The following is a 25,155-nucleotide window of genomic DNA, read 5'->3' on the forward strand; positions in this document are numbered from 1 at the left end:
TTCAGACTTAAAAAAATCATACTCTAGTTCTGCAAACAGCAAAACTAAGTTTCTTCTCTTTTTTATGAGTAAGTCAAAATTTAGCCCTCCCCTTGCCTTCAAGACTCTTTCCACTGCCGTACAGCAATCCCACAAAGTCCCCACCCACCCTGTTCCTGCATTCACCCCACCAATACTTTAAAGTTCACATTTCCCCTAATCTTTCTCTCAATATTCTTTGCATGCTTGGCCTGCCAGCAGGGCAAGGAATTACCAACGCTTCCACTGGCCAGGAGCCACATTTATGTTGACTGTTTAACTAGTATAAGCATCCCGACTGGCAAACCAATTAATGCCTCTCAGTTGCTATGTAAGCTACTAAGCCAGGCAGAACAGACCAGGGCTAAACCACTCTATTTTTTAAATGGAGACAGTAATAGGGTCTTTCTCCTCTGATGCAAAATCCACAGGAATACACACTCTCTGTCAAACTTGCTAATGGGTTCAGAAGTTATTAGACTGAGGCTAAAAGACATACACTGGCAGAAAGCTCTTGTATTTGTACAAAACCAGTTTAAGAAAATACTACCTGTAACATAATAAACACATCTGGCACTCTGATCTTACACTTTAATAAAAGTATATCTAAGTAAAGCTTATGTGAAGGTTTGGCTAAATACTGATTTAACAGACTAAACTCAAAATGCAGAATAATACACAATGCAATTTCTGCTTCAGTAAAATTCATCCCCAATTGTAAAGATCTGTTGGTCCAAACTATTCTTGACACTTTTGGCACTGAGACTTTTTTTATCTCTTTGGTATGTTATCTCAAACAACTACATGCTCCACCTGCAAAGTAACTTTCTGGTTTTTAACTGTAATTTGAATTAAGAATGAATGACATTACAGGATGGACTGCTCAAGCATGACAGAAGGGAAAGGAATAAGAAAGAATGGATACTGTATATTTGTATCTTATGAACCCAGCCCTACAGGATGGCAGAAGATAGTGCTGAGAAGCTATGGGTACCCTCTGGTTAAGACTTGTCAGCAATCTGTAGAGGTAAGACAGTATTGATGAAAATACATTTGAATATGTGTGTTCAAAATAGATACCTGCTTAGACTAATGTAGGGACACATCAGTTTCACGAACATTTATCTAAAGAAGCAGTGTCCTATCTAAGAGATCCTGAACTCTCCTAAACAAAGAACATTTGCTATTTCTGCAACGGGACTTACCCAAATATAGGCAAGGGAGATGATTTTGCATTGCAATTTCTTGAGCACGTAAATGTTTCTTAACAGTGATGGGATAATAGGTACCACCTTTGACAGTTGCATCATTAGCAACAATCATGCATTCCACCCTAAAAAGAAAGCAAGTTTATGAGAGAGAAAACCATTTCTAATAAGTAAGTATGTTTGTTGGATAAGAACTACAACATGCCAAGGATTCTCAAAGCCCTGATGTTCAAAAGGATCCCTCCTCCCCTGCATTCCCTCAAATAGACGTTGTAACAGCAGTCTCAACACTATGACATCCTGTTCTCCAGTCCATTAACTCCCTAAAAAATATTGAATTTCAACAACAGTCTTGGAGGTACTTTTAGTGGGCAAAAGTAACCCTTAGCCTAGAATACTGCCATATTTTTTGAGAACTGTGTTATTGATGCACTAATGTCCTTCACAGGACACCAGAAACTCTATGTGTGTTGTTTTAATACAGGATATGCTAACGAAAAAAAATGTAAAACCACTTCCTTACAACTAAGACTGAACAAATTAAGATACCAACTTTGTTCATTTTTTGGGCATCAGAAATGAAACACTAAAAGTTCTAATAGCTTGATACCGGAAACTGAACAAAATTATACCTTCTTCCTTTTCATATAATCAATAATGCAGACCACAGGAATATCTCACCCAGATACTCGTCCTATGCCTGTGATAATGCCTCCTGCTGGTACCTCTTCATTACCATACAACCGGTAACCTGCAAACTGGGAGAACTCCAAGAATGGAGAGCTGAATAATGAGAAACATAACACAATTTTAAAAAGGAAATGGCCACATTAACCATTGAATCTCACTTAAAAAGGTTTGGGTTTTGTTTTGTTTTTTTTTTTAAGGGATGAATATTTCGAAGAACACTTCTGTAAAATTTCAACTGTGTTACATGTCAGTTTTTACGGAAGCTAAAGAGAAAGCAAGCCTGTTGCAATACTTAACTGCAAAAGAGAACCTGAAGTGTTTTTAAAAAAATAAAATACCTACCCGGGATCAATAAGCCTATCAATTCTCTCTCTGGGTAACAGCTTTCCTCTTGATGTGTGAAGCTTACGAGCTTTTTCTCCACCTCCTGTGACAGAGTAGTAAATTGTCAGGTTTACTAAGGACATGAATAGATAAATCATCACTTATATTAAAATTTAAATGAGTTCACTGTTCTTGAAGTATCGACTTTAATAATTTAATAAACAATGGTTTCCACTTCAAACAGATTTAAGGTATTGATAAAAATTATTGCTTTTCTGAATTTTCTTCATTCCCCCCCTCATTTTTTATAGTTAGTCTTGAGGTAAAGATTTTAATAAACATAATTGTCTGAAGTTTTCCCCACTGCTTGGCAATGAACAGAAGGGCGAAAACCACAAACACACAGACAAAAGCAAAGCATAAGGATCTACAAAAAATACTATTCTCCAAAACTGGTTCAAAATAGCTGTGCTGAATTCAATTCTGAAAGATCCAATGCAATTTAGATTCATTTCCTTAGACCACTCCACAACTGTAAGCAGAGTTCAGACACACAGCATTTAATATCAAGTTCATCTTTGCTTCATTTCAACCCTTTACTTGAGGTCATTCTAAATCACATATTTTGCTCTCTAGAGCTTTGTGTCACTCAATAATTAAGATTTGTTGACACACTTCAGCCTCTTTATAACAACAGCTTATACAAACATTGTCTCTGTGTAGACAGATCACTGATCCACCTCATCACTCTGAAATTGTCTTCCCTGTCCAAAATAAAGAAGGTGTGATTTTGCTAACATTTCTCCCGAGACCTCAAGATTTCTTGTCAGACGAGCATCAGTGAAACAGAGCTTTTAAGCCTACCTTTCAAGCCCTTTCTCTCACCTCCTTCCTTGATCACTATGCACATCATTTCCTATCTGTTAGGCATGACAGAAAGCCCAGTATTTATTTCTGATCCAGCCTGTTCATCAGGTCTGTATATCCAGTCAAAGTTGAAACCTTATAAATGCTTTCTGTTCAAGTTTCTTAAGATACCTCTCATATCCACCCACAGAGCTCATACTCTCATCCAAGTTCTCAACATCCCACATTATGACCACAACATCTTTCCTGACCTCCATCTTCCCTTTCTCATTCACACCAAGTGACACTGCAAAAGTCGCTTTGCAACCCTGTAATTTTTGTTATCTCTGTGTGCTTCCCCTCTTCACACACTAATCTAAATGCTTGCCCTCCAGGCCCCATCACCATTCTATTGGACATTTCTTGTCCAAGATTGAGACGTTTGCTCTACCCTACGCTAGCCTCCATTCTGTACACTGTGAGAAGCAGCCTCCCTGACAATGAAACCAACTTGGAGGCATTTAATTTGAAATCCCATCTTTACAGTAATGTCTATAAAACTTCACTCTGACTGCTGATGTCCTATGATTGCTGCCAGTCACGGAGACTAAAAGTATCTCAGTTGCTTCTTGTGCTTGCTATCAGAAATTCATCTGCTGCAATTCTTCATAGCCTGTAAATTCCTTGGGTCAGTGACCATCTTTCTGTTGCACAGCTGAGGATTACTCAGGAGAACAGGATATGGGTTCACAAAAGCCCTACTCACTAAAGTGACAAATAAAGAATGAAGCTTTCATTACAAAGACAAGAGCTGAAGAGCTTTCATTACTCAAGCAAGAGCTCACCCTCTGAGAGACAGCTCTTACAAATAAGAAAAAGATGTTGCACTTGCCCTTCAAAATATTCAAAGTAAGTACCTGATTCTCACATATCTAAATGACAGGCAAAGCAATTTCAATCGATGTAACTCACAACAGTGTATTAACATCCTGGTAGAGCTCCCTGAGAGGGAGGAAAGATGAGGGCCATGTTCTTGTCCTGTTACCATGTAACAGGCAAGAACAGGAAAATGTGCAGCAGTGAAGATGGCCATCATCTTTAGCTCATGTGCCACGCCAGGAACTGCTGAAAAGTCACTACATCCATAAAGGACAGAGGTAGCCCGCGGGTTTCAGCATCTCCTCAGGAAATCCTTGAGTTTTGTTTCACAGCGAGCAAGCAAAAACACTAAGCACAAAATATTAACTGTGTTCCATTTCAAAGTTATAAAAGAAACTGCATTACATAAGAAACAGTATAGGAACAGACAAATGGTATCATAATGGACCTAAGAAGGGGAAAATTAAAATTGCACAGTTAAGCATTTATAAACCATTTTCATTTTATTGGCCCCATTAATTATAGTCAGCTGTAATTAATTCACGTAGTCTTACAAGTCAAAAAGATGAAACACAGATTTCAATCTTTTAAACTATTACAGACCCGCTTTTGTTTGCCAGCACTACAACTAGGGTCTTTGAAAATCCTCTTTGCAAGTGAAGAGACCAACATGCAACTTGAACAGAAGCATATTTGCCAAACCAATTTGTTATAAAAGCCAGCAGCAGGAGATGAAGCAAGAAAGCAGGTAAAGTGCAAAGTGTATCAGTAAAAGCCTTTCAGTTATAATCTTACCTATTTTTTAAAATATTGCCATTAGAAATATACATTCAATTGATTACTAATATCTTAACTGATTAAAAGTTAACTGACTCTAAATATCCAGTTTTTACTATCTACAAGCTTACTTTTTGCCTCTCTGGCAATGCAATTAATCTTCTATTTGACTAAATCAGCCTTGCTCTCATTTGTGTCTGCTTTCAGTGATTGATGGACTTGCCTGCATTAGGATATTATTCTTGATATTCAACTGGCAAACAAATAAATATGTTAGCACACTAGATACTGTGGTAGACAAAGAAATGTTAATGGTATGGACACCCTTCTCAGCTACCCTGAGTTACTTACAAAAAACCTAGATTTTGAACCAAGTTAGCTTGGATGCAAACCTTTTAAGATTTTCTGCTCACAGATGGCAAATCTAGATTTAAACAGAGGAGCTAAAATTTAAAGATGACTACTACAATCCAGAAAATATGTTGTACCTAAACAAAATGATTCATGAACGCACAGCTACAGGGGAAAATAATTCAAAGAACAAAACTGATAATTGGACCAAGTTAAACAAGTGTTCTGAAATCCAGACTATCATACTCACCTGATCTGATTTTTTCCGCTTGCTCTTGGAGTCTGGTTACCAGTGCTTTCATTCGTTCATAGTTTTCCTAAGTGGAGTACAAACCAGCATTTTAAGTTTAACCAAGAGTGGCAGTGTTATTTTTAATAAACAAACACAGAAAGTACATGATTTTTTTTATGTTCCAAATTTCATTTTACCTTATTAAATATTGGGTCTGTATTGTCTTTAAAGTAATAAAATCTCTACCTATGTATTTGCTTTCCTCAGGCATCCCAAAGCATTTAAAAAACACGCTTCACAAAAACTCTGTGTTAGAATTGTAAAAGACTAGTTCCAAATTTAGTAAACAAAACCAGAATTAGTCGTGACACAGTTGAAGTGCTATTTTTCAGGTTTTGTTAATTTTTTGTTACAGGTTTGTTTGTTTTTTAAAATCTAATTTTGTAAAAAACATAATGTGGATTCAAATTAAGTGCTGCTATGTGTCTTGCACCAAAAGATGAATGACCCACAACAAATTGATTTTGGTAAATACTTTTTACATTATTGTTGTTTAGGTAGAATGTGAAAATAAAACAAAGCTTTAAAAAAAAACCCCAAGAAGTCTGGTCTTCTTGCCCATATCCCTCTTAGAAAAACAAAGACTCTTAGTTTTTAATATGAGTGACCAAGTATTGAGCTCACCATTTCTGTCAGAATTATCAAAAACTCTGTGTGCTCATCACAGCAGGTTTTTGTTTTGTTTTGTTTTTACAATTCCTTAGGAATTAAAAGGTATTAGTCAAGCTTAATTATTTGGGTTTTTTTGTTTGATTTTTGTTTGTTTGTTTTTCCATACACAGTAAGAACTATGTTACCTCTTTGAAAAGTGTAACTGTAATAAAACAGCATAACTGCTGCACAAGAAAATCATACTGCCTTGTCTAATTTTCATTCAGAAGATGTTGGAGTCTATTTTAGCAGAAAAAACAATTGGTGACTATATTTGGATTTGAACACCTGGAACTAAGTCTTCTCCTAGAAGCAACGAGTGGCAGTCATGTTTGCTCAGCCCTGTCTTAGTCACTGAAAGGCACCAATAGGCAAAGCAGGAGGAAAATAAAACCACGTACACAGGTGCCCCGCATTCAAACTGTTTTAAATGAGTACTAAGCCTTCCAAGAGAACACATTCCTCTCCCCTTTGTAATTGCTACAACTGGATTAAAAATACTCTAGTGAAAGGTAAAAATGTATCAGGTGAAAACAGGACTCAGCAATTTTATCAGCTCAGATAGACAGTTAACATGTAGGGTCAGCATTTAGAGGTTGCCTAGCAAGAGCAAGGTGACATACTGAAGCATGAAGCCCAACCCCTGTGTCTCTGTGGCTCCTGGGAAGGATTCCTCACGTCCTAACAAAGTCCCTGCTGCAACATGGCTCACAGCGCCTGCTTGGATTTTGTAACACCCCATCACTGGACAAAACCTAACACATCCCAAGATACCAGCCTCAGTTAACAAAATCTCTCTGATGTGTGGTGCCACCCTGCAGCCCCTCACTCCTGAGGACACAGGAGGTCACTAGACTTCTGCATCTCCTCCCCTCCTTGTGAGGCTGTATCAGTACGTCCACAACATTATTCCCCTTCCAGCCTACTTCTTTTGGTACTTTAATCCTCCTCTCACTGCCCCACCCACAGCACAGCCCCAACACCTACCTCTAGGGATGTTTTCCTTCCTCCTAACCTGTGAAATCACACTGCAATGACCTACCGGCAGTTTTACCACTGTCATAGCATCTCGGAAAGCAAGAACAAAACAGCCCGCATCTTGTTAATTTGATTCCGTCGCTCCTAGGAGAGACTACGGACAGTACCTGCAGCCACACAATCACATGTAGGACTGAAAAAACAAAATCTGCTTCAAGTCCTTTCCAAGGCCCTGATTACAAGCTAACATTTTTCCCCTGTGAAAAATCTGTAAAGCAGCCATTGTAACTTCATACTTTTAAAAATTCTGCAGCTGTCGCAACGCCAGATTTATTGTATGTGTGTGTTCAGTTTGTCCAGCTGGTTCATTTTGCAGCATTACACAGAGTATTTTCCATGTTTCTCCCTGTTCAGTCAGCCTGTTCTCTCTAAATAGACTCACCTTCTGCACACAGCACTGAGCTTTAAACCTCACCTTTAACATCAGAAAAAAGGCAGATAAAAATGGCAGAAGATACTAAAAGCGGCATAGCAATCATAATCACGGGCTTGTTTATTAGATTCTGAATTAACAACTCACTGCAGCTACTTCAGCTGCTCTACATGAAAAACTGTGAAAGTACTTTCTAGACAATCTATAAAAATATTGTACTCAAATATCTGAGTTGCTTAAACTCACTTAATTTCTATCCTTATTTTTCATGCCTTGAACCAGAATGCAACATCGTTATACTTCACAAAGGAAAAGCAAAGATGCCTTGAAGTTTGTGGTAGTTTTTGAATACATAAAGGTTCCTCTCAGAACCAAATGTAGTAGTTCTGCCATAAATGTGTGGGTTCTTCATTAATTAATGAAAAAAAAGCCAGTGAAGTGATTCCAAGTTCTTTCTGGAAACTGGCCCTTGCACCTCTAAGTTCTATAAAATTCTGCAGTTAATATGAGGGCTTTCACGAACTTTAAAGCAAATTAAGAGGCAAACCCTATAGCTTTACCTACAGTAATCCTACAGTTATTGCACCAGCTAAATGAACTACTGCTAGACTAGCAACGCGGCTGTAAGAGCTAATCCTTGGAATCTTTACACAGAATTTCCTTTATTTCACAGAATTTAGATTCACTTGTTTTTAAATTACATTTCAACCTGTCTGGTTTCAAAGACAGTTTACATTATAAAGGCCAGGCTGTCTAGCCGAATTCACGGTCAGAAATGCAAACATCAGCTACAGAAGGCAAGACCTTCATCACCTACCGTTATGCCTTCATGTGTTTGCATTGTTATTCCCCTTATTACTTTTACTTCAGATGTTTAAGTGCCTCATAGCAGGAACCTCAGCTCTTTGTGTCTGTAAAGCACTACATGCGCTTGCAGTGCTCTATAAATTATTCCCACTGAGTGCTATTTTCCCAAGCCTTGCTTTTGAGACTGAAAGGTACACACACACCAATGCAAATTCAGCTGACAGCCTAGCTGAATAAACACATCTATTTTTCTTGGTATGCAAAATATGAATATGCACACACACATATACACACAAGCTTTGTATGTGTGTGCATGTATATATATAAACACACAGATACTGAAATTTCACAGAAGTTTCAGCCACCTAACTTCTGTCCCAAAATTTAGTTTCTGTAATATCAAACACAGAACCAAAAGTACTATTTTTGCAAATACATGTTGTTGCTTCACCTGCTGATATTTTACTTGTAACAAATTTGAAACCAAATGCACGCCCTCCTACCAGCTTTGATCCACACCCAAAAACCTATGTTCTTATCAGCTTAACGGTAAACACGATTTTTATCTTGAATATGATGTTAACAATGTCCCATTAAAATTAAAACAATTTACACCACATACAACTAGTGCTCATTTCATTAAGACAACTGAATTCCACCTATCCCCTCTCCTCGTCCTCCAAAGACGACTCTTTCCACTGCTGTCCTGGTTTCTGGATGCATGCCCATGACTCTGTAAAACTGTTCTGCGTGTCTTGAACTCAGGAAGCAATGTGCAAACACAAGAAAATTCCCGACTTAAAAATCGTCAATCTACAACCTCTCTGTCTCCACTTCATTATTAGGGTATCGATCAGCTCCTCAATGCCAAAAATGCAGTAATGGCTGGCACTTTGATTAAAAAAACGTTAAAAAGCCATAATGAGGCAGACGATGGTACAAATGGTACAAACCCACGTTCTTTTTATACGGTCCCTCCACAGTCAGCCTGAAGGGAATAAACACAACCTGGCCTTTCAGAAGGATGCAAGGGCGGCAACAGTGTCAGCCCGGGCCTGCACGCAGCGGGACCCCAGCCCGGGCTGCCGTCCTTCCACTCAGCCCAGGCCTCGACTGCTGTTTTCGCTCTCCCGCGGACGGTCCCGGCAGCGCACCCCGAGACCCCGCAGGCCGCACCTCACGGGTGGGGCCTCCCCTCAACAACCGGCAGGTTTGGCAGAGCGGAGGTTTGGAGGCGGCCGAGCCGCGGGCCGGGGCGGGCGGGGACTGTCGGCACTGCCCTGGCGGGCAGGGGTGGGCAAGGCCCAGCCGCGGCCGGGCTACGGCATGACCAGCCCTTGGCTCCCGCGGCTCCCTGGGAGTCGGCACTGCTGTCCCCAGTCCCGCTGGGCGGGGAAGCGGCCCCGGACGCCGCAGTCTGTCCTCCGCGGCCCATCGAGGGGACGGAGCCGGGCCCGCCCGGCCTACCTGGTAGAGCGCGGAACCCGCGTCGGGCCGGGACCCCACGGCCGCCACCGCCTCGCCGTGATAGGCTCGGGCGGGTGGGGCGGCGGCCCCGCGGCACAGCAGGCGCCATGGCCGGAGCAGCCGGCGCGGGCCCAGCAGCATGGCGGCCCAGCCCAGCCGAGCCCGGGCGCGCCGCCGCCACTCCCCCCGCCGCAGCCAATGGGCAGAGCGGGGCCCCGGGCCGGGCCGGGCTGCCGCGTCCCTCCCCGCGCCCCGCGGCGTCCGCCCAGCACCCCTGGCCCCGCCAGCCTCGTCCTGCCGCTCATGGGGCGGCTGCTTTGAGAGATGGGCTAGGAAAATGAAAGGTCCTTCTGGTTACAGATCGGCGTCAGCACCGCCCCACCGCGGGCTCTGTGGGTGCAGGAGGACGGTACAGAACTCCCGGCCAGGGAGACTGGTCAGCACACTTCGCCTTTCAGGTTACATGTGCAACCCAGAAAACCCATTGCCGTTCTTAGGCACAGGGGCCTTTGTCATTAACCGCAGAACTGCTGAGGTGCTACAGTAATAGTGGCAGATTTTTTTTTCTTTTTTCTTCTTTTTTAATCCTAAACTCTTTGCGTGAGAGTTGCTTCCCCGTTTGAAAGCTCTGCTATTTTCCAGTATTCGAGTTTTATCTTGTTTTCAAACAAGGCTATAGTATTTATAAAAAGATAACACTGGGAAGCCGCACACCAAGTAACTTAATCGCTATTCTAAAACAAAACCAAACCCACAACGAACAACACCCGTTCCAGTGCACTCAGTCCGTGGCCACCAGACCCGCATACCTCTGCGCATCCAGCGTTGCAGCCCAATTCCAGACCTTCATTTAGATCACTTTTAAAATTTTGATACCTATAAGCATTTAAAAAATTGCAGCTGATAGTCTCAGAAACACAGGTAATATAAAATAATTTATTAACATAATTTACATACAGAATATGACTAGTTTCTTTGAAATGGAAAGCTTACGTACAATGATACAGGGTGTCTGACTAAGCAAAGCAGCCTTCTGCTAAATCTTTGTGAAGATGCTAAACTAATAGGCCTTGAGATTTCATTGATCTTTTCTTACATCCTTCACCATTACAAAGCTTTTGTACACAGAACACAAAAGTTCTCTCTATTCAAATTAATGTTTTAAAAAAAAAAAAAAGCCTCTAACAAAGTGCATGTGATTTACTCCAGGGAAAAAAATGTGTAGCCCCAATTAACAAGGTCGATAAGGCACCTTAAATCTTAGCAATGAAGTTTGTTTGTTTGTTTGTTCCCCCCTCCCCCGCCTTGTAATGTGAATGCAAGTTAAAATGTATGCAACTAAATGTAGAATGGTTATCACCTCAGAAAGTACTTCGTGATACTACTTTATAGCCACTCCCCACAAATTTATTTTTAGGCTCTATCAGTGCAAACTATTTAAACATGCCACATGTATCAGGAACTAAACACTTGCATACATAAAATAATATCTACAAGATATACAATACATGGAGCTTTATGTATAGATTAATCTATTTCATAATGTTTACAGTAAGACAATATTTAGATAAACATTTCAAGTTAAATGGGATTAGGCAAAGCACAAGACACTGAGCAGAAACTGGTGGTGTGGTTTGGTTTAGGTGGTGTTTCTTGGGAGGGTTTGAAGGGGGCATGGAGGGAAGGGGCTCACTACGCTTTCAAGGAAGTTACTTTACACTGGGACTGCTAGTCCCTTTTCCATCCCCTCAAGAAGATACTGCTGCTAGTGACACTCCATTGACAGAGACCTGCTAACATAGCAATCTCCAGTAACAGTAGCTTTTCTGTGTATTTTTCCTTATTGACAAAATTTTAAAGGCTCCTTCAGAAGCCTTGCCAATAACTTCTGAAAAGGCAAACAGTCTCAAACTTCATCAAGTATTTCAAAATTAACTAGATACTTATACGAAAATATTTTCCAGTAAATTATTATCCAGTCCAAAGGTGAAGATAGGTTTCTTGAGAGCAGAACAACACAATTTAAACATCAGTTTTACTTTCATAATAAATTGTTTGCTTTGAAAAGGTACCTGCTGGATGGAATTAAGTAACAGGAGGAAAAAAATTAGACTATTTAAATTTACACACTCATTTCTGTGTAAGAGGGAATTTCAGAATATTGAATCTTTTAGTGACCACCTGACTTCGAGACCACATGAACCTTATTACCTCATCAAGACAACCTTCTTGATAAGGTAAGTAAAAAATTAGACTAAAATCTAAAGCTACGTGAGCATTTCATTGCAAGTGCAACTAGACATGCAATGTGAGGAAAACCATTCAAATTCAACTGCTTCAAAGTAGCCAAGCCTCAAAGCAACCATATGGTATAGGCATGGTTTAAATCTATCTCTTTGTGCTACTTCGCACAAGGTAAAACAAGATATACAAACACCTACATGTAAAACCAAGTAAAAGAAATGGTATATATCCCCTTGTTTTCAAATTTAGAAGGACATTAGCACTTAGATGAGAACTCATTAGCCTCCTCTTCCCACTCCAATAGGACAGTTGCAAAGATTAACATTGTGTAGCATCTTTTAGTAAACTCTGTTTTTCCAGTTTTGTCAATACATTTTTAAGGAACTAAATCCAGGTTAGGATCTTTAATTTATGTAATTAGAAACTCTTACAAAAATACATAATTTGGAGATACTAATAAAAATACCTGCAGTGCTGAACATATATATGTATTTACTACACAACTTCCAGTATTTGCATCCTGATCCACAGAGATTACACTATACATGAGAAGTCCATTTCTCCTTCTAACACACTAACACAACATACTTCACAAAAAGAAGTAAAGAACTTTTACAGCCAGTACCACAGTCTTTAGCACTACAACTCATTGGGATACTTGTCAAAAGATTAAGCATTTTTTCATCGCACTTTTCTGGAAGATAGTCATACATCCAACATCAGTGTCCAAACAAGTGGAACTGTAAGCCAGCAGCCACTGGTGTGGTCCAATGACATCAGTGTCACAGTTTAGATTATGTCAACATTTTGAAAGTATCCAGGCTACTTCAGAAGGAATCCATTTCATTTCTATGAAATTTATTAACAACAGCTTGGCTGACATAAGTGTGGCATAATGAATACCAGAACAAATTAGAACTTTAAAAAAATACTCTCTTCTTGTTGTATTGTAGCCTCAGATCCTTGTTTTTTTTATAAAGCAATTTGTTATTCTGAATCATCCACTTCCATAAATATGTCACTGAAAAAATACTCGGAGATTCTAGTTGGCTCTTCTTCTCTCTCTTGATCTTTAGCACAAAGGGGTGGCTTCTCAGATGGCTTGTTACTTGGAACCTAATAGAAAAAGAAAAGGCTGCTCTTAACAGTCTTAATCTGTTTTATCTCTGAGTGTATGTGTATATGTGTGTATATACATACGCACTTGGGCTTCCAATTTAGATAGGAAGTTTAGATAAAAAAATTCAGTTTACTAAAAATGGGAAACAAATAGATACACATGCAGAGAAAACACAACTTAGTTCCCTTTTTAAGTTTCCTAGACATGCACAAGTCAGGATTTATTAATTGGAGCAGATACATCTCTCAAGCATTAACACTACATGTCCACCTACGCCCTCCTGAAACAATTAAATCACTGTTCTTCACATCTCAAAAATGCAAGGGCATTCAAATCTAAATACATACCATAACTGCAGCATCAGCAGCTACATTCTCATACTCCACAGATGATGATGTGCTTGTAGAGGGAAGGGAACAAGATTCCCTATCAACCTTAGTGGATGGAGTGGGTTTTTTTAGACTTCGCTTTGGAGTCACAATCCGAGGCTTTTGGATCCTTCCTCTATTTCCTTTGGTATCTTCTGCAGATTCAGAACTACTTTTTTTGCAAATTAAAGATAAAAATCCCAATGGTTTTCGTCCACCCCTGTTCAAAACAAATGCAGCAAGGATGTCATAAGATTGCTCCATGAAAGGAAGTTTTAAATAATATTGCAGGAGTCCAACTCATTACACGGGAAACAAACAGATGTTTGAGATCTAAGAAAATTCTAAGAATAAAACCCCAAAAAGTAATTCTGATAAGGACTTTTGTATTACTGAATATTCTGGTACTCTTGACAATCTCCAACACTGAGAACAGGTACAAATAACCAATTTTGGTACTCACACAAGCAAAATGAGAGAGTAAATTACAGGATCAAAAAAGACCAGTGGAGCATCACAATCAAAATCAGTGAGCGCAAGAGCAATAAAGAGCAGGAACTCAAACACTTAAACATTACAGAAAGGTATATGAAAAAAACCCACAGTCAGATCAATAGATAAGAGGAATACCCTCTAAATTGTCAAGATTGAAACTCCTTTGGGGAAATGACACATCTTAAGTTAGTCCTAAAAATCCAGTGTGCTGAGTACTATACCAGTGACAAATCTTATTGGCAGAAGGACAAAAATCAAAACAAGTGGATGGGTGATCACAACATTAGACTGAGCTAAGGAAAACAACAATTATCTTAAATCCGTATCCCAGCCAACAGATGTCTGCCTCACAAGAGGCATCTGTCAGTGTCTAAACAGACATACCATTCATCAGTAGTGTCCCTTGGTCAATCTGCTCATTTAATGAATAAAATAATTCAAATTATGAAGCAGACAGTTTGATCCTTTCTAATTGCTGAAGAGGACGGACACCGTAACTCTTAGCCATGTAGGTCACAAACAATGGTACTGCCCTTCTTGTAAGATTAAGTGGAAAACAGATGTACAAGCTTCAATATGGAAACAATGTCTTCTTTACAGAAAAGGTTGACCAAACATTATTGCATAATACCTGAGTAATGAAGCTTTTGAGGATGATTCTAGGCTTCTAGTATGTTCCAACTGTCCAGATTCATGCACATCCCCCTGCTTTTCTTCTCCACTCATTTCTGCTTTTCTGTTAGATGTTAAACTAGACATCACATCCTCCTCCTGTCTGCATGGTGAATTCTCCAGTCGTGTTTTCCCTAAAGCCTCCGAAGTCTCAAGCTGTCTTCTCTCAGCCAGTGGTGATGTAGACTCAGAAACCAACACAGAGGGAAGTACTTCTTCCTTTGCTGAAGCATCTGTTTTTTGAAAAAGACTGCCTGCAAAAGCAGCTGAGAGTCATTTAAGGACTTCAGTTACTTTACTTCAGTGAAAACACAACTGCCCAAAAGCTGCATGTGATGTTATAGAATCAGAATGTCCTGACTTGGAAGGGACCCACAAGGATCATCCGAGTCCAACTCCTTGTCCTTAAATAGGACAATCCCAAAATTTGTACCATGGGTCTAAGGGCATCGCCCAATGTTAAGATGGCTTGTACCACTACAAGAGGAGGGCTGATTTTTTTTTTTGTTGTCATTTTACTTTTTGAAATCAACACTCCACAGTCTACTTTTAGTCTGTAAGATCTTACAGTTAATACGAGGAAAAGCAGGTAGAAGTGTGGTTTTAAAGTACCCTCCTCGTCCATAATTTACAACACACCACAGAACTCAGTCAAGTCATCTAGCTGTTTAAGGTTCTACAGTTTTTCTTAAAAGTAAGTTTTCAGGACCAAAATGTAGTTCTCTTTAATTCTTCAGAGGCAGATTAAGCTTTTGAACAATTACATATGTTTTAAGACAAATACAATAAAATATGTTATTTTGGCATAGTATGGTTAAAATGCCAGTTAATACATTTGGCTATTAGTACTCTCCAAGAGGTGTAAATATTTTCTTAAGAGAAGGTATAATGTTTAGTCCAAAAACCTGCCCAAATTTCAAAAACAGACTAGCTACAGCAATATTTTTAGAACCATTATTAAATTAACAGCCAGTTATGTAATACAACACATCTAGTTTATAGCAGAAGACATGGTATGGTTCTATTTTTATGTTAGATAGCCTCAGACAGGATTACTTAGTGCAATGACAGTCAGTATTAAACTGTCATGTATTAAGCATTTACATTCATGATACTTTATTTTACAAGTTTAAGTTTACCTACCAGAAGCTATCTTTGGAGTATTTGTGGATTTAACTGAATCATCCTGTGTTTATAAAAAAGAAAAAAAATAAGTTATTTCTCTCAATATAGTAGAGACAATGAAAGTTGATAAAGTCATATCATGTGTGTACAGTTCTAAGAACAGAAGTGATACAGAAGACAACATCTTCAGTGCAGGATCATTCATCACTTAACTCATCTCCTCAGCAGGCTTTTCAAGGTGTTCTTATGACAAATGACTCAAGACAAGGATGTCAACATGAGAGGTCAAAAAAGGAAGAGGATTGTTATGCAGTCCTTCCTAGAAAAGCTCTCTGAATCATGTAGGGAATTATCACCCAGATATACTACACAATCTTAGCCTACTCACAAAAATAAGTGGTAGTCACTTTGACAAGCTTGGTCATAAAGCATAAAGGGAAGCTGGAAACAGGCTGGCCCATTTTTATTTGAAGCTGGTTCTTTTAAACTAACACTCCCTAAGTTAAAAAATGGTAGGAACACATCTAATAACCTCATGTAAGACACCATGAGGAATCATAACATTGTACAGTGAACCTAAACCATCTGCTAATCATCCAGTATATATCCAGACACTCCCCTCCTGCAATGTCATTGCCAGAAATGCTGTGGTGAATTAACAAAAGAATAAATATTACTAGTTTGCTTTTTATCTTGAACTCTGCAAGAGTTTTCGGGCTGCTGAGTTAGTATGAATTTTCTGGAGAATCTGTAAGCTCTCCGTTTTATTAGGATTCTTAGTAGGCAATCTATGGGTGTCAATTTTCATTTTAAGTTGTACGGACAGTATATTTTAAAGCAAATGACACTGTTAGACAATAAACATAATTAAAATGCCTCAATACTATGCCTAAAGAATCACTTACCAAATTACAATCTTACCTGACATGTGGATTCCAAGTTACTTTCCACTACAAGAGTAGACAGAGTTTTCTTGGCAGGAGGAAAATCATTCTCTTCAAGCTCAGCAGCTGACCTCTTCTGAGTTGTCTGCAAATTTGGAACAGGCTCTACTGATGGACTCTCTAATTGTTTGGCTTCCATACCGCTGTTTAAAGGTGCAGCAAATTCATCAGCTGCAGTTGTCAAGGATCCAATGCTGTTTATATATAAAGTCATTATTGTGACTGTACAAGAAGCCAAACTTTATTTTGTATAACATTTATGTATGGAAATGACACATAGATGTATGGTGATACTCTTTTTTGCTTAATGTCGATATTAACTTCAAATATGCTATTTACTACCAAAAAATATTTTGCTGTACTATCTTGAGTTAGAGAATTGAGGTCTTCTAGTCATAATTTAATCTAGTTACTTTAGAAGCTGTTCTATTTGAACTCCACTTGATATTTTCATAAAATGTAAAAATATGACAACTGATTAACTGCCCTAGGAAATCCTAAAGTACAGTATTACTTATATGCACAGTTGAATCTTCATCCTCACACCTCCACACCCTTCCACCCCATCCCCAATATGATCTCAAAAGACAACAAGGCATCTAGGGAAATAAGGTAAAGCAGTAAGGGAACAGTGAGACAGAAGATGTACCCTATCTCTGCCTTCAGCAATTCTGATTATCAGCAATCATCAGTTGTTCCACAGGAGCTAGAATTCTTAGATTGTGTAGCCAAAATTCACTTAAAGACCTTTCGATAACTAAAGGAATGGCATTAACATCTGATGTCACAGAACAAAATCCTCAAACATGATATGGAATTGCATCACCCCTCTAGTTATGATCTGAGGACTTAAAATAGCAATACTTTCTTTTTTTTTTTTTTTTTTTTACAATGTTGCAACACCTCCTACTTTTCAGAAGGTGTTTTCCCTTTGATGTTGGGTTTTTTTCTCCCAAATTGACCAGAAGATTTAGTTCAACTGTAATGTTGAAATAACAATTTTGTTACAATTCATTGAGTACTTCTTGTAAAGAAACTCAATCCCCTTTGTATTGCAGTACTGCAAAACAGCTATTATTCTCTTAAGTAATTAATTTGTTTGCTTTTTCAGATTTTCTGCCTTTTGAACATGACACAAACTCAAGAGAACGATATCTGAATTTATGTCCACTGTTTACTGTGTTCTCTCTACACGAAAAAATTCGAAAAAGCAGGTCATAGCTAATTTATGGAACTGCTAAACTACTGCAAAAATGCAAAAATACTTAGGTTTTTCATTTTAAGTACTTCTCATTCTAGGTATCCAAGGTAGAATAGACTCAAGCTGGACAAATGAGTGCCACTAAAAAAGGAAAACTTGCTCTAAAGCAGGGATGTCAGACTCATTTTCACTGGGGACTACATCAGCCACGCAGTTACCTTCAAAGGGCCGAATGTAACTTTAGGACTGTATAAATGTAAGAGTATATACAGTCCTAAAATTACACTCGGCCCTTTGAAGGCAACCGCGAAGCTGATGCAGCCCTCAGTGAAAACTAATTTGATGCCCCTGCTCTGAAGGATAAAACAGAATTAAGGCTTACACCAAAATCCCAGCTAACTAAAACACTAACTTAAAACCACTGATGAGACCTTTCTCAAATCTGGTTAGAGCCCTTTTCACTTTCTTAATTCTCTGACCAGACTGCCAACATTACTTCCTCTTGGATTTCTCTTTTGAGAAGTTCTAATCTGTCATGCATATTCAGGGAGTAAATGAGGTTCACAAGAAGTGTTTCACTTTGCTCAAAACTAAAGCATTTACCTCTCCACTTCAGTCACACTTGCTTCGCTTGCATTTATTGGGCTGATAAGTATTGGGGCTGGTAGCAATGGTTCTGAGGTTTGTTCCAGCAAAGCAGATATATCAAACTCTTTTGAGTCAGCTGGGATTTCCACCAATGTTAAAATGAATGTCTGTTCCTCCTCTGGACATCTATGATTGTTGTTCACTACTATAATTTTTTTCAGGGAAATACAGAAATAACAAAAATCTGTTATTCACATTTGAAATTACACTGTTCGCTTCATGCCCTCCCCCATGTAATTAAATTTTAGGCATTCACGTCTGCATGGAAAAAGGCATTGAGGATATTCATGAGACAATATGCTTCCTTTCTTTTTAGATGGGATATGCATTGTCACCCCCTGGAGCCTATCCATTGCAGTGGAGTCCTGATTACCATTCAGAATGAAGAATATTAAAAATGCCTAGTAGCAAAGGAGCCTTTTAAATGGGTGTTCTACTATTAACAATCATTTGCAGTTTAATTAAACTTGTGTAATGGCGGTCAAATGGCCCTTTGTCTTTAATTGCAACTGTCAGGTATCAAGAGTTCTTTCTTTAAATGGCAGGTGTCTGCTGTTTTGATGGTAAACACAAAGATTTTTACACTCACTGCAGACTTGCAGAAGAGGACCCGAGAAATATAGTCTTGAATTTAATAAATGAAAAATATAAATAATTTAGTCAACAAACAGGGATTAACAGATAACTGCCAACTGTCATTCATTAGAATGAATTTGAGGAGAACATTTGTGAAGGTTTCAAGAGATGGAAAACAACAGTGCTATTCCGTTACTTAAGGCAGCTCTCATTCTTGATGATGTAAAGCTGCTGTTATTCCAACCCCAACTCACTTTTGTTCTTTATCTAATTAAAGGTGATTTAAGATGCTCTGTCACAAGATTATTGCAATAACAGAGTGTAACAACAGATGTCTAAGTAGAAGTATTGGCCCTTTCTTTTGCACATGCTCAGGAGTTACAACTTTGGATGGCTGTTTCTGTGTAAAGTGGTAAGTATTCTGGACTTCTGACACACTGATTTTCCTGTACCTTAGACAAATATTGGTCCCCAGCCAGCTCTGTTGCAATTTGTTTCAGGGAAAAGCAGCCATCATTTTTATACCTTTCATGACACCTAATCAGTTAGGAGTTAATCTGCTGACTCACTACAACTAAAGAAAGTCTGGTTGTCTTCCTTTCTCTCCCCCTCTTCTCCTTTCTCCCCTGCTTCACACTTGCACAGTCCAGCCCTCCCACTCTCACAGCTCCAAGACTGGCATTCACTTGACAACTTTATCAGCCACTGTAGCTCACTAAGACAGTGGAAAACTACACGTTCTCTCCCTTTGTCATATTCAACTTCTGACAGGTGACTCAGAGGCTTATAAAGGTCTCTAACAAGTGCTAAACCTAGCACAAGAGAAGTGCCAGGAGCTCAAAGCAGGGAGGAGAGAGCAAGTTTTCCTTCCACTGATGTTTAAACATAACCAGGTACCATTCATAAAGTTCCCAAGTCTAATTTGTGTTAATGAAATGTAATAAGAAACTAGGGAGGGCAATGGTACTGTGCTGTGGGTCATTATTTTTGTTACTGAAATAGACTGATTAATTATGTCAATGAAAACATTTTATTTTTTTATTCATCTTTGCTTAACTGCAAGATACACAAGTGTTGGCTTTTGCTAACTTAGAACATTAGCACATTATACCTGAAGTCTCTTCTGTGCTGCTTACACATTGTTGAGAATCCTGAGGAAAAGCTTCCTTCTAGAAATAACACATTTGAAATAAAACAAGTTAATAAATCTGAGAAATAACTGTAGAAAACAGGAAAGAAAGCATATCAAATGCTAAAGAGTCAAAAAAATCTAATGACATCATCATAATTGCATTTTGTCAGGTTTTACTTCTAGTTGTTCTAGGTTGAAGGCCTGACATGGACAAGAAACACTTGGGTAATATAAAATTTATATGCAGCTTGTTGTCTGTATCGATGGCATGTCAAAATAAATTTATACTTCCTACAGCACAACTCTTGTCAGAGATGACTCACACAATAAATTGTTCAGTGACATTAAGAACACAAATTCCCCCAACCATTACAAAACCACTGAGTGCCAAAGAAAAACACAAAGCTCTGCAACTCATCTATCTCTTTCCTTTTATGGCATGTACCTTGGACAAACTCCATGGTGTGTTGCCTTTTCTCACACTTTTTGCCAGTCCTGTAAAAGCCAAATCATTCTTGTGCCTTGTTCTAATTGGAGAAACAAGCTACTACCCATCAGTTGTTCCCCCTTAACTATATGTACGTTGATCTCAGGCAATACCAGAAAACCCGAGGGAACTGAGAATGAACCTTTCTCTCATGAAGAAATAAGATACTTCTCATTTAGACTAGAACAGGGATACACAAAGCACTGCAAAGAACTTGGTGTGAAAAACATACTGTTTCTCCATGATCATACACATGTAAAACTCTTAGTTAAGTTTTGAAATAAACAGAAAAGTTCATAGCAAAGTATGCAGTTTGTTTTAAACAAAGCAAATTAAGGTGACCATGAAAATGCTGTGCAATACATTAGTCCCAGGCAATGTCTTCCATCAAAACTCTTCAAAAAATTGCTCAAAATTTTGCTAATATATATATCACTTTGCTGATACGCTATAATTGCTGAAATGCTATAAACTGAGGCTTGCAAATATAAAGTTTGCATGAAAGACTAAGTTTGGTTATGCCTTTGCAAAAACAAAAGTTTCATTCACTGGCTGAAGTATCAGGTCTTGAAAATGGGTAAGTACATTTACACTGAAACCCTCTTCCTTCACAGAATTTCAGGAACTGGGCACTTCTAGACTGCAATTAAATTAAGTTCTTTACCTGAGTAAGGTTGATTGTGCATAGATTGTGCTCAGCAGGACAAGGATTTTGTTCAGCAAATCCATCCACAGAACTTTGATTCGGATGATTCTCTAGTCCAAGGTGAGATTTTTCAGGTTTTGGTGATGCAGTTACAGGTCTTAAATCTTCTGAATTTTCACAAGCATCTCTAGTATTGTTTTCTGTTCTGTAAGGTAGATACATAGTTAATTTGAAACCAATTGAAGACACCCTGTGCATGAAGTAAATTCTGTGCAATTATTTATTTAATATGAAGCTTATATAGTTACAGAGAAACAGGGTACCTCTTTAAAAATTATATCATTCTACTAAACAAAATGCACACTCTTTGAACAAGTATAAACAAAGTATTTCAGGAAAAAAGCTCCCTAACACCACCAATTGACACTTTACTACTAAAAGCATGACCAAGCAGGTAGTCTTAGAAACTCATTAACATTTCTAAACTGGTCAAGTCCTTAACATTTCTTTCAGAAACAGTTTCATGAGAGACATTTAAGCACCACGGTGATAACTAAGTTCTGAAACAGCAAATGTAAGTTAATGTTTACCTCCAAAAGCTGTAGGACAAAATGCAAGAGACAAACCTTAAAAATAAAATTCTAAACTGTATACTCATGTGCATAAACACACACAATATCTGTAAGCCCACTGTCTCCATCACAGATGCATATTACACATGCACTTCAGCTGTGTATTTTAAGAATAAACACAGTATTAACTGATGATTCTTCCTACCTCTCAGTTTTGTCTACTTGTTTGATAAGTTCTGTACTTGTAGTTGTGACATCACGAAAAGCTGAAGAATCACTTGCAGCTGGTCTGACCAGGTCTAGTTCCACTTTCTGCATTTCTGAAGTACTTCTCAGGGTTGTTGACTCTAAGATATATAAGCATAAAAAGTATTTTTATTTTGTGTGTGTATGTGTATACACATATGCATACTACTTTTACATATAAACTTTTAATACACTACAAAATTATTAACAATTGTGCTGTATACTTACTTTTTACATAAATGAGACATATACACATATCTCATCTTGCCTTTGGTTTGTTGTGCATTTTGCCAGTGATATGGAGTTTGGAGACCACCTTTTTTTCCTAACTGTGTTAAGAATACTAAACCAATTCTGTATATTTCCCCTTCTGTTTTTAACAGAAGGGAAAAACAGTAATAATAGAAGAAAGTACATTGTATTGTACTGTATTTCTGTGTCAGTCCAGTAATTTAAGGACTTTTCAGGTAATTTAAGACCTGCACAAAAAATCTGCTATCCAGATTTCATTTAATTTTATACTGAAAAGTACACTTATGTAAAAAACTATATCATAAATGCATGCCCTCTGTCACGGTGGTGATGCATTGTTTGTGAATACTAATAGAAAGTGAAGGCTACTTTCAGCTTAGTTTCATTTCATAAAGAGATGTGAAAACATCAGAATAAACCATTTTCAGAACCCTAGGATAAGAAACAGGCTTACCACTTTGAACTTGCTCTGGTTGTTCCACAAATATGTTTGTATTAAGTGACTTCTGAATTATGTTTTCATTGGATCTCAATACTCCCAAGTCAGGCTCAGGCCTCAGAAGCCTGCTAATTGTCAGTCTCATACTATTTGCCGTAGGCAAAGAGCTATCACTGCAAGTTAAAACAAAAAATGCCGTCAATATAGTCCTTAATTTTTAACAGTTGTGACATTAAATTAGTATTTCCAGCAAAGATCACTGTGCAGAGGAGAGATAAGAGATATGGAGTAGATGAGATGAGGAAGAGCTGTAATACAGGCTGCAGCTGGCAGAGGAGACAGAAGACTATTTGACAGAATAAAAAATAAATATCATCTCAGAATCAGAACTGGCAGGCATACTGCAAACTAGGATGTTCCCTACCTACAGCAAAAAATGAATAATTGAAATTTTTTAAAAACATGAGAAGATCAGAAATCTAACATTGATCACATGGTATTAAGTTCTGGTTAATAACATAATAAAAGATCCACTTGACTGAAAGTAAAAGATCTTTGATTATAATTTTTCAGAGGAGTATAATCTGATAGTTTATGCAATCAACAAGTTAGATAGGTTTTCAAATAATACAACATGACGCCCAGCAGATTTTTTCTGAAAAGGGGTTTAATCAAACTGTTTCAACATTCACAAGTGCTTGAAGAAAATAAACATCAAGCATTTAAAAAAAAAAAAAAAAAAAAATACAGAAGATGAACTGATTCCTCGACATTCCTTTGCTTTAAGTTTTTGATCTACATCCCACAGCAACAGTGACACTTAAGCAATTTGCCTTACCCCGATTAGGTGTAAAGTACTTTGGGAAAATAAGCTTGGTCATTAACAGTGATCCACACCAATTAAGTTCAAATATTCTTTTCTTGCCCACCAGGGTAAACTTAATTTCAGGAATGAAGAACAAGTTCTATATCCCCAAAATTACTCTTCTCTTTAGTGACCAATGACAGAAGCTGAGAAAATGGTAGGACAATGTGCCAGGGGAGGTTTCGGTTGGACATTAGGGAAAGGTTCTTCACCCAGAGGGTGCTGGAGCACTGGAACAGCCTCCCCACAGAGGTGTCACGGCCCCAAACCTGACAATGTTCCAGAAGAGACTGGACAACATCCTCAGACATGTGGTGTGAACTGTGCAGTCGTCATATGCAGTGAATCAATTATCCTTGTGGGTCCCTTCCAACTCAGGACATTCTGTGATTCAAAATTATATACCAGCACCTCATAGAAGTCATAAGAAAGAGACGAGAGGGGTTTCCAGATTACACACCAAATTACGTAAACTGAGAAACCTTCACTAAAGCAAGCCTACTTGCAATTCCACAAAAACACCAGAAAGAACATAGCAAAAGTAAGCAGTGTCAGAGGATCTCTCTCCCTAAAGAAAATTAAGTAGTAATTTAACCTGGTATCTGTAGCATTTTTCTCAGAATATTCTTCAACACCTGTTCTTGTGCCAGTGCTTTGATCTTCTACATTAATGTTGCTTCCATCTTCAGAAGGGATCGATTCCTTGGTAGAAGTGTCTGAAGAAAGTAAATACTGCCTAGGTGCTCTATTTTGTCTGGAGTAGGCATGGGTTACAAGGTTACTGGCCTTATCCATCTTATCTTGAGCAGGTAATGTTTGTGCCCATTCTGGTTAGAACAACAAACAGAATAGAAAAGCATAATTTAAGACTCATGTTTGGCACATACACAGAGCTATTTTACAGATGTCAACTTCAAACCTCATTTTAAAAGTCTGCATTCTCCAAAGACACAAATTTAAATTCCAGGTAAATGCAGTCATAAGATCACACTTTTGATAGTAAGAATGCAGAAACTAACATTCAACCAATAAAAGCAGATAAATTCTAAATAAAAGTCCATCAAAAACTGGACTAAAACCAGAGAATTTCAGGTTGTAGCTACTTAGGTTGGAAAAGCTATGTTTCGGGCTAAAGGTATGAAAAGACCGCTGAGAGTTATGGTAATTTAGGCCTGATTCCTTTATTTTGTCCCATTTATGTGACCAGATTAATTCTCACAGGTCTCAAACATCTTTCTAGCATAGTGATGCAAATAGCAGTATCCAGTAAGGTGCCTTACTTTTTCCTGCCAACCCACATTGCCTAGTCTCGCCATGCATTACAAATTAGCAGGTCTAAAAGCATAAAAGACTCTTGAAAGCAGCACATGGAAGAGCTTTGCAGCCACTGCTCCATCCCTCC

The 25,155-nt window shown here is 38.3% G+C and overlaps 2 protein-coding genes across 15 annotated transcripts in view; both read right to left on the minus strand.

Annotated features, from left to right (window-relative positions):
• Nucleotides 1–9,878, minus strand: part of MCCC2 (methylcrotonyl-CoA carboxylase subunit 2) — a 34,691-nt gene extending 24,813 nt beyond the window's left edge. For both annotated transcript variants that reach the window (XM_071801736.1, XM_065861489.2), the window contains exons 1-5: nucleotides 9,722–9,878; nucleotides 5,344–5,410; nucleotides 2,259–2,343; nucleotides 1,908–2,009; nucleotides 1,224–1,351 (exon numbers count right to left, since the gene is read on the minus strand). In XM_071801736.1, coding sequence (XP_071657837.1) covers nucleotides 1,224–1,351; nucleotides 1,908–2,009; nucleotides 2,259–2,343; nucleotides 5,344–5,410; nucleotides 9,722–9,862 — 523 coding nt within the window. In that variant the 5' untranslated portion in view covers nucleotides 9,863–9,878. The remainder of the gene's footprint in view (nucleotides 1–1,223; nucleotides 1,352–1,907; nucleotides 2,010–2,258; nucleotides 2,344–5,343; nucleotides 5,411–9,721) is intronic.
• Nucleotides 9,879–10,625: 747 nt separating this feature from the next.
• BDP1 (BDP1 general transcription factor IIIB subunit) overlaps nucleotides 10,626–25,155 on the minus strand; it is a 55,482-nt gene continuing 40,952 nt past the window's right edge. For 6 of the 13 annotated variants that reach the window (XM_071801866.1, XM_071801864.1, XM_071801865.1 and 3 more), the window contains exons 32-42: nucleotides 24,349–24,580; nucleotides 22,904–23,061; nucleotides 22,157–22,298; nucleotides 21,398–21,584; nucleotides 20,226–20,283; nucleotides 18,494–18,683; nucleotides 16,667–16,883; nucleotides 15,764–15,806; nucleotides 14,580–14,886; nucleotides 13,433–13,673; nucleotides 10,626–13,081 (exon numbers count right to left, since the gene is read on the minus strand). In XM_071801866.1, coding sequence (XP_071657967.1) covers nucleotides 12,953–13,081; nucleotides 13,433–13,673; nucleotides 14,580–14,886; nucleotides 15,764–15,806; nucleotides 16,667–16,883; nucleotides 18,494–18,683; nucleotides 20,226–20,283; nucleotides 21,398–21,584; nucleotides 22,157–22,298; nucleotides 22,904–23,061; nucleotides 24,349–24,580 — 1,904 coding nt within the window. In that variant the 3' untranslated portion in view covers nucleotides 10,626–12,952. Of the gene's footprint in view, nucleotides 13,082–13,432; nucleotides 13,674–14,579; nucleotides 14,887–15,763; nucleotides 15,807–16,666; nucleotides 16,884–18,493; nucleotides 18,684–20,225; nucleotides 20,284–21,397; nucleotides 21,585–22,156; nucleotides 22,299–22,903; nucleotides 23,062–24,348; nucleotides 24,581–25,155 lie in introns of those variants that run through there. The other 7 variants (XM_071801871.1, XM_071801867.1, XM_071801869.1 and 4 more) reach the window with 6 other exon arrangements.

This window comes from Patagioenas fasciata, chromosome Z (genome assembly GCF_037038585.1).
Source record: "Patagioenas fasciata isolate bPatFas1 chromosome Z, bPatFas1.hap1, whole genome shotgun sequence".
NCBI classification, from domain to species: Eukaryota; Metazoa; Chordata; class Aves; order Columbiformes; family Columbidae; genus Patagioenas; species Patagioenas fasciata.